Below are 9,532 nucleotides of genomic sequence, written 5' to 3'. Positions count from 1 at the left end.
ACATTAGGCTTTCATTCCTCCATTAGTCATCAATTAAATAAGAAGGAACTTTATTTCCCAAATAAAAAATTATTGAAGATCTCTCCATCCAGCATTGTCACAGGTTAGTTCATATAATGTTTCAATCCTCATCAACTTTTCACACTCCCAACTCTTGTATCTATCTCATATCCTATTTTGATGATCTTTTCATACTAAATATTACATTATGTTAGGTTCATGAGTTATATTTGAATCTTATTAGCTTGTTACTATAAAGTGGAGAATGCATTAATTTTTTATCAAGAATCACTGATCATTCAATCACAGTTTTAAGATATGACCAACTTTATATGAGGTTCAGAGTGTGTTTTTATGAGCAGTGCTTTATATGAGGTTCATAGTGTGTTTTTATGAGCAGTAGATGATGGCTGATTGGGTGGAGCACGATTATTGCATTTAGATGACTATGAGTTTGATTATTGCCAACACCTTCGCAGGATGTAATTTATTATTTACCGCTCTGTGTGATTTCCCAATTAGTCCGTTTTGTGAGATTTACCTAGTATTTTTATGAGAAAAGTTTGAATTGTTGTATATTTGTATCTCATATTTTGTTTTTTTTATGGTGTGAAACAAGGTGCCAAGATGGCGGCACAGGGATTCGAAGTGGATTTGAGCAAGCCACTTGTTTTCCAGGTCACATCTCTAACCATTCCATATTTCAATATAACATTATATATTGCTTTGACTCATCTACAAAAACAACTTAATTTTTTAGGTTGGCCATCTTGGTGATGCTTATGATGAGTGGGTTCATCAACCGATTGTTAGCAAAGAAGGCCCAAGATTCTTTGGAAATGGGTTTTTGGAGGTAATTAATATCATTTTCATATATTTTTCAAGAATCACAAAGACACTTTTGAAGAATGATATTAATTTTCCAATATTATAGACCAAAGATTGTAACTTTAAGGCTAAGTGAACAGGCTTGGTGGTTGTTTAAATTTTTGCATGAATATAAGCATTGCAATACATCTTCTATCAGGAAGATCAATACGGGTTTGTTCTAATCTCGTGACAGATTAAAAATTTTATGAACTTTTTTAGCTCGATTAAGTAGGTTTCATTAATTGTATTGTGATGCAGTTCTTGACTCGCACCCCATGGTGGGCAATTCCAACCATATGGCTACCAGTTGTGTGGTGGTTTGCTTCAACCTCAGTAAATATGGGACTACCCACTCCTCAGCTGGCTGTAACTCTTCTTGCCAGCTTAGCTGCCTGGACATTGCTGGAATACTCTCTACACCGCTTTCTTTTCCACGTTAAAACACGGGGATATTGGTAAGCCAATCGTTATAGAGTGACATCTTACATTATTATAATGCATGTTAATCTAGTAACTACAAGGTTACAAGTTGAGCTTTTAGCTTGAGCAGCCTATTGACTTTCTTGGTTTGAGTCAGTTAACTATGAGTTAGCCTAACTGGTTTACCTCCTTGAGGTTTATTCAGTGCACAATCTCAGATAGTGGTTGTGAGTTTTTCTCGTGGCTGTGACTGTGTTAATAGCTTGCGAAATATGAATGCAGGGCGAACACGTTTCACTATTTGATGCACGGTTGCCATCACAAGCACCCTATGGATGGGATGAGGCTGGTTTTCCCCCCTGCTGCTACTACGATTATGCTCATGCCTGTATGTATAGTTTCAATTCCTATTTCAACTAGACAAACAAAAGAAAGTGATGAGTATTACAGACGTTTATGACTTTTTTTCTTTTGTTTCTCAATGGTTTTTAGTTATGGGGCTTGGTTAAACTTCTAGCTCCTCCGATTTACGTTTATGCCATACTTGGAGGAGCGTTGTTGGGATATGTCATGTATGATTGCACCCACTACTACCTGCACCATGGAAAGCCGTTAACCGGAATGTCCCAATCTCTAAAGGTATGAATTCCTTCTCTTAACAAAAATAGTAAACTTTTGGTGTGTTTTAGTGTTAATTGAGAGATTTTGTTTGTGCATTGTAGAGATTCCACATGGATCATCACTTCAGGAACCAGGATAAAGGGTTTGGAATCACCAGCACTTTCTGGGACATTGTTTTTGGAACACTTCCTCCTCCTAGATCAACCAAGAAAAGTAGGTGATTGTAACTGGAGCTGAAGAGAATAATATTTTCATTTTAGAATATGTTTTTGTTTTTACATTTTTCTCAGGTTATGATTGATATTAGCAAACACTGATAGGATTCATCTTCTGTATCTGATTCATTTGTAACTCAAACTGCCTGTGAAAGATTTGGTGAAGGAGAGAAATGCTATGCCAAAAAAAAGTGTTTTAAGCCTATTTGCACTTCTGTTCAAGTTTTGGTCATGTAATATGTAGTCTATCAATCAACATTTTAACCAACTATGATCAGCATTATAGGTAAATACGTAAATAACTGTTAGCTGATAACTAATTATATGTAAAATGGGTTACTGGATTTAATTTGGTAATTTAGTTGTTAGCTGATAGCTAGCTGATTATGCAAAATAAACTGTTACAAAAAGTTAGTTAATCGATTGCTTAATCAAGTCAAACAACTAACCGTGGTTAAATAAATCAAAATTGGCTTAATAAGCTAACTATATTACGAATCGTGGCCATTATTTATTAAACTAATTTAAAGTTGGGAGAGCGGTTGGAGCGGTACCATTCAAATTGCAGAGGGGGCTAAAGATGTCCAATCTCAGCAATCTTCCAAAGGGAGCTTTGATCTACTATTTTGTTTACACCACACTTACATGGGTTTATTCATTGCTTGATGGTCAACTGAGTTTTTATATGATGCTGAACTCTTCTTGTCTAGAAACTCAGATCTCAGCCGCATCAGCAGTCTTCCGAGATAATTTAGACCTTCCCCATCCCGGCCCCCTCCCCAGAAGAGATCATGGGGTGAGCCTTCTACGAGAACTGATCCTGCTGTTGCAACCAGCAAAGACTCGAGATGAGGGTATGTTGTGAACTTGCATTTCAAGGCCTTATACATGACATCAACCTTGATGGACTCCCAATCTGATCTTACCTGCATGTACATAGCAACGTTGAAGGCATAATGTGAAACTTAGTATTAAATTTAAAGCTAAGGGTAATGTAGTCTTTTAAAGAGCATGGTTGCAGTAGGCGCGCCTAGGCGGCGACCTATAAAAACAAAAAAAAAACAGTGCATGTGTGTGGGTGTATGTCATATATTATATACACATCTCTTACTTCTCATATTTATATAAATAAACAAATTTAAATATATATAAATATAATAAAAAAAAAAATTAACAATGCTGACTCTCCCGAGTTAAGTCGGCTAACTCTGCCGAGTTGAGCGAGTTAACTCGGTCGAATTCGGCCTAGTCAGCCGCCAACTCGGCCCAGTCGGGCGAGTTAGGCACTAGGCGGCCAGCCACCTAGGGAGCAATTCGCCTCGGCCTAAGGGCGCCTAGCGCCTAGGCGGTCTAGGCGGCCAATTTTTGCAACAGTGTTAAAGAGTCAACATAGCCAACGCAATTGAACCTCCTGTTTTTCAAGACAATTAGGTGAATGTCACAGCAAAATAATGTTACAACTATAATACATCCCACCTTGCCGTTGTGCTGGGCTTCCAAATCCAGAAAAGCTAGACACTGGTATAATGGATCTTAAATTTGCAGCTAGGACTTTATTCTACATCCCAACTCTTAAATATGCATTACATATAGCAGGAATTGAAGCCATACCAGATCAGGTTGTTGCCTCTGTATCCTCCTTCCCATACGTGCTGCTTCCTCGGGGCTCTTTGCATTTTTTATGTCTTCAATACAGTTTTGAGCCACAGGATCAGGCACTCCGGTAAATTTCTGTGCCTTCAAATTGAACAAAAAGCAATAAGAAAAGAGTCTAAAAGACAAAGCAAATTCAAGAAACTCTAAGCTTATTATTCAAGGTACCTGGTAATAATGCTCTACACTGGACCAGGTGACAATATCTCTGGTTTCATCAGGCATTTGAATTGGGTGGTGAGAGAAGTTTGAAAAGGAACCATACTGCTCCCATGTTTTATAAAAGAATATGATGCTCGATTCATAAGGAGAAATGGTAGGATCAATTTCAGAAGTTTCTTCTACAGACGGAATAACAGGCGTGAGGTCTGGAACTGGATGAAGAAATCCACTGACGAGCATGTCAGGTCCAATCTGCAAACCACATCTTTAGTATTGAGCATCTAGATAATATTTTGAAGAATTTTATATCAAAGGCAAACAAGAACATTATCTACCTCCTCTAAAGGATGTTTCCACTCCTAAACTATGTTACTTTAAAGCTTAAAATTGAGACAGAGACTTACATCACACGGTCACATGGATATGGTACATTGATGCAGTTTTTATTTGAATTATTGAAGGTTGGGAAAAATGAGTATCATAGTGGGTCAAATGAATATTTAAGCGTTGCTAGCATTTTTCCCAATAAAGAAAGAAAACATACAAGCAACAATTGATTGAGATACGTAACTTCTCTCCCTTATTAAACTCTCTTTACCAAAGAAAAAAGTAACAGAGATGTTGAACATAGACATGCTTGTGTAAAATCGTAGCTAGTCAAATGTTTAGCTTTTACCAGAAAGTACCTAAGTTCACACATAGGTTACATATGCAAGAGTTCGAGCAATCATATTATCTCCATTTGGGCATCCATTCTTCATGATTACATTTTGCAATAACAAAACTCCGTGCTTTTGGCACATCCTAACACATATTTCCTTCAATAAAATAGGTGTTGCCTGTAATGCTTCTTGTGTTCATTGTTAATTAATTCAAAGGTGCATCAGCATCGGTATGATAGGTTCAGGAAAACTATTACACATCAGGCCTAACCCCTCACCCCTTTTATTCATTCATTTTACTTGTCCCCCCACCCACCCCAATAATGCAACTTCTTAATGGTATATTAGTAGTAATTCTAACTTTGGACTAGTCATATATTAGCACAACTCGTTGTACCATTAAAAAGTTCTCAATAGTTACATATACATTAAATAAATGAATCTGTACCCCCACTGTTCTACAAATCCAATGCATGTCCAACGCATGCAACATAGACGAAAGTGACAGTAGAGGTAAACGACACAGGAAGATCATATTGATTAAAATATAAGCATAGAAACAAGTTGACCTGCTCATAGCAAACATCAATCAATTCCAAAGCTTGTGTCATCTCTACCATCCCAAGATCACTCACTGGAGTTGGTGCATTTTTTCCACCTATAATTTTTGGCGCAACAAATGCATGCACCTGCATCAAGGTTTGAAATCTATTACAAGAAGGACACACTCTATACCAAAAATGCATGCAGGCTTCATAAAAATGAAGAGAGGACACTTTTAAGTTTCAATATACAGAGTGTACAAAGAAAAGAATGTAATTGAAGAGACTACCAACGTAACCTGAAGAAAGATATCTCTTACATTCACAATAAAAGCTCATAAATATACAAGTAATATAAAAAATAAACAAATCATTGTTGCAGGTAACTTTGACAAATTGTGAGGACAGATCCCATATCATCTTCCATTTTAAAATAATAATAATAATAATAATAATAATAATAATAAAATTAGATGACAAGAAAGTCAAGGATTAAATGATACTAGCATTAAAAATAAATTTTAAAAAATGAAAGTGTCAACTCATACCTTGTGTATGACTCCAGATGAAATTGCAGAAGCAGCCAGTGTCCCTCCACACTCCCACAATACAGAGAGGTAACCACGATCATACAGGTACTCCATAACATCTCTTGGGTCTAAGATATCAAACTCTACTACTTCAACCCCTTTGGAAGCAAGAAATTTTTGAAAGCTTCTTCTAGCACCTCTTTGTGTTGCAACTATAGTAGGGACTTCAGCAACATCCCAAATATTCGCTTCATCAGGAAGATTTAGAGATTGTGACATCACAATTCGGCGGGGTACATGGCCACCTCCATGTCTAGCAGTCAAGCGTGGATCTAAACACCAAAGTTGTGTTAGATGCACCAGCATTAGAATATCTTTATCATCCCTATTCCCCACTAAAGATGATCTAAAGAGGCAATAACATATTCTACAATTCCTGTCAAAGTACAAGAGAATGGCTAAAAGGATGCATACTATCTTTACGCACAGTATTTCCTCCAACAATGACAGCATCACTTCGTCCCCGCAATTCAAAAACTCGACTTCTTGACTTTTTGCTGCTGATCCAAGATGCATGTCCACTACTAGCAGCAATTTTCCCTGATCATTAAGAAATACGAAAATGAGCCACTTTTCCAAATTGTTAAGAGTTCATCCTCTAAGCCTCTAACCATGAAACACTAAAGTAAATAAACTTAAAACTTCAAAAGATATAAAGTTAATAGAATAAATAGTAAAGGCAGTGTCTTCACCATCAAGGGTCATTGCATATTTAAGAACAGAAAATGGAACTTGGCAAGCAGCTCTATAAAGCAAAGGTGCATTGACGATAAGGCAGGATTTAAGAGCTTCCTGGAAACACAGCAAACTATAAGAAGTTAAGAACACAAAAACTTTAAAAAAAAAAAAAAAAAAAAAAAAAAAAAAAAAAAAAAAGTGTTCACATCCCCTGTGGATGACTTAGGACCACTGTGAAATTTCAATTGCTCAGCAAATAAGGATAGTTACCGATATAAAATCAACAAATATACAACATCAACTTTTTAAAACCATGAAGTCAAAATAGTAAAGAACTTAGATGATCAATCATCAATCGCAATTAATTTATTTTGTTATGTAAAGAAACAGTATATTCAAGAGATAGGGAAAATAAAATTATAAGAAATGCATCTGCCTGTATCAAGTGGGAGTGTGGGACTTTGATGTGCAATTAAATAGTTTAAGTAGATATGATCCAATGACCATCATAGTAGATTCAAGCTGTAAAACCAACCTCATGTATAATACAGCTAAGGTTGCACACATCTTACTTTCCCTGGACTTGCATGATGCAGGAGAGGAGAGAATAATCCCAATAAGGATTGAGACAGGATTATAAATTTTACAAGGTTTTGATCAAGCACTATGTGTTTACTTCAATTCTCCAGTTTTACTTTCTCCAATTTTCCATTCTTCATTCTTTGTTTTCTATTTTCCAAGTGTACAACTGTACAAGTAAAAGTATTTTCTGTTTTTTCTTACTCTGGTAGTCTGGTTAGTTACCATGAAAACTCTGAAATTCTGTACATGGGTACAGATCTAGAAGTAAAATGTAATTTTGTGAAACTGTTAAAGAAAACTACCCCAACAATCTTAATTTGGAGGACCCTGATAAGTGATAACCTTACTAAAATACAAAAATGCAACAACAATTTTGTAAAACAATAGTTATGAGGCTTAAGCAGTGTTTAAAAATATAAAATTAATAAAGTTATATAGGATGAAATCCAATTTTCATTTTGAAAGTGTCTTATAGTCTAGGGGTTAATCGGGGAAAAAAATAGTTCCATGAGATTATGGTAGGATGGAAAATAATGAATGGACAACTATGGAAGTGTACTACATACAAAGTATACAAAACCAAAGAAGGCATAAGAGGCCTCGTGCCCCACCTTCACACCTACAAGTTGACTGAAACACTATGAGATGATAGGCAAATGTTGTGATTAGTTAATAGGACAGAGATAAAATTTTCAATTAAAATATCACCACATCAGGGAAGATTCTCAGACACTAATTAGTGACCAGTCCAAGTGAATCTTTTTAGTGCAGAAGACTGCATAGTGATTCTAGCCGAATTCAATCATTTAAAAATTCATTTCTCAACCAATCAATTAAGACAATTTCCAATCACTAAATATATACAATCTCAGCCTCCTTCTAAGGAAGAGACAAACAAGTTACCTCAAAAATTTTGCTATCTAGATCCTCTCCTAACACATCAACCTGTAGACCTTCACTTCTTAGTGCACGGATTGCACTTCCCCGAAGATGTTGCAGAGGATGGCGAATCCCAATGACAACTCTTGAAATTCCTGCCTAATCAGCATTCATTAGTTACACTTAGTTCAGACCTTCAGAACCAAACATGTGCATACTATAAACATTTTCAATCACATTTCGATGCTAAACAGGTGCACACTTTACCTATTTAGTTGAATTTCTCTTCAGTTAATCACATTGGCTAAATGAATACCACTATAAACTTCTAAGCTTCCGACAGAAATGAAAACTTTCCCTTATACTTGTCGTGTATACTTCACTTTTACTCAGTGGTATTCAAATAAAATCCCTAAACATTGAAGGTGAAAAAAATGTAGCAGAAATGAAAGAAGGAAAAAGGTGAAATGAGCATTTAAAGCCACCTGGATAAGAGCAGAGACGGCAGTGGTGTCACTACCCGAGTCGCCGGGTTCCATATTGAGATAAGCAACGGCGCCTCTACAGAGCTCCCCAGCAGCCTCCACCGCCTGCACCTCAGCAGCCGTGGTCCCCTCCGCATACAAATAGCCCTCCCCCACCGTCGCGGCGCCTCCATCGGCGGCGATCACGCAACCGAAATTGGGGTGAGGAGCGGTGAATCCGGCGGATTTATCGGCGAGCTCCGCCGCCCGCTTGATGAAGCTAGCATCGAGGCCGTAGGAGAGGGAAGATTGGTTGTTGGAGGAGGCAGAAGCAGAAGCGGAGACGGCGGTTGGCCTGACGATGAAAGGAGCGGAGAATCTTCCCAAGAGATGAGCCATTGGTTATTTGCTGGTCATGTATAGCAGAATTTGGGTATCAATGGATGCGGAGAGTGAAGTGCATTTGCAGAAGATGAACTTCGAGTTTTGCTGTGCAAGAACTTTGCACAGGAGATGTGGACCATGTGGTGCACTTCACGCTTTAGCTGTTAGACTCTGGATTTTTTTTTTTTTTCTAATATTTTTAGATGATAGTAGAAAACAGAGAGAAAAAAACAGTGTAATTGACAGATATGGAAATTAGTGTTATATGTTTGGCAAACCTAGCTGAAATGGTAGCTGAAAGCTGAAAAGTAGCTGAAAGCTGAAAAGCTATAAGCTCGAAACTGAAATCTGAAGAGTTGTTAAGCTAGTTGTTATGCTTAAAAGTGTTTGGTAAAATTAGCTTTTTGGTGAGTTGATAAATGTAAAAAGACTAAAAAGGACATCTTCATAAAAGTTAAATAGTTTTAATTATAAATAGGTTTGTTTACATATTAAAATATAAAATAATAAAATCAATATAATTTAATAAAATATAAAGTAATAACATATATTTAAAAATATATAAAGTAAAACAAGATGTTTATAATTCATAAAATTAGTTAATACAAAAATTATTGTTCAACCACAAATATCAAATTAAAATTACAACGAAACATATTGAAGAAAAAAGCCAAAAGAGTTTTAATTGGGAGGGATAAATGATGTCATTTATATAAAATAATAAGGATAAAAGATGGAAAAAAGTTAAGAAGCTACTAGCTTATTTTTGAAAAGCTACCTGAAGTAGCGTTTCAAAATAAACTCTTATTT

General features: G+C 36.3%; 2 protein-coding genes across 2 annotated transcripts; one reads left to right on the top strand and one right to left on the bottom strand.

The window, feature by feature from the left end:
- LOC116026547 (dihydroceramide fatty acyl 2-hydroxylase FAH2-like) lies at window positions 1–2,331 on the top strand. Its single transcript, XM_031267865.1, has 7 exons — window positions 1–103; window positions 620–678; window positions 761–853; window positions 1,129–1,325; window positions 1,573–1,678; window positions 1,783–1,929; window positions 2,013–2,331. Exons 2-7 carry the CDS (start codon window positions 628–630, stop codon window positions 2,130–2,132), a joined length of 714 nt encoding a protein of 237 aa, XP_031123725.1. The 5' UTR covers window positions 1–103; window positions 620–627; the 3' UTR covers window positions 2,133–2,331.
- A 194-nt stretch (window positions 2,332–2,525) lies between these two features.
- LOC116026546 (riboflavin biosynthesis protein PYRR, chloroplastic) lies at window positions 2,526–8,850 on the bottom strand. Its single transcript, XM_031267864.1, has 9 exons — window positions 8,360–8,850; window positions 7,899–8,033; window positions 6,428–6,527; window positions 6,150–6,275; window positions 5,694–6,007; window positions 5,173–5,292; window positions 3,948–4,193; window positions 3,738–3,863; window positions 2,526–3,052 (listed from the first exon to the last, which is right to left on the bottom strand). Exons 1-9 carry the CDS (start codon window positions 8,735–8,737, stop codon window positions 2,768–2,770), a joined length of 1,830 nt encoding a protein of 609 aa, XP_031123724.1. The 5' UTR covers window positions 8,738–8,850; the 3' UTR covers window positions 2,526–2,767.
- Window positions 8,851–9,532: the final 682 nt, after the last annotated feature.

Source organism: Ipomoea triloba, chromosome 8 (assembly GCF_003576645.1).
Source record: "Ipomoea triloba cultivar NCNSP0323 chromosome 8, ASM357664v1".
Taxonomy (NCBI): Eukaryota; Viridiplantae; Streptophyta; class Magnoliopsida; order Solanales; family Convolvulaceae; genus Ipomoea; species Ipomoea triloba.
Note: the sequence above shows the minus strand (reverse complement) of the source record. Positions and strands in the feature narration are given on the sequence as shown.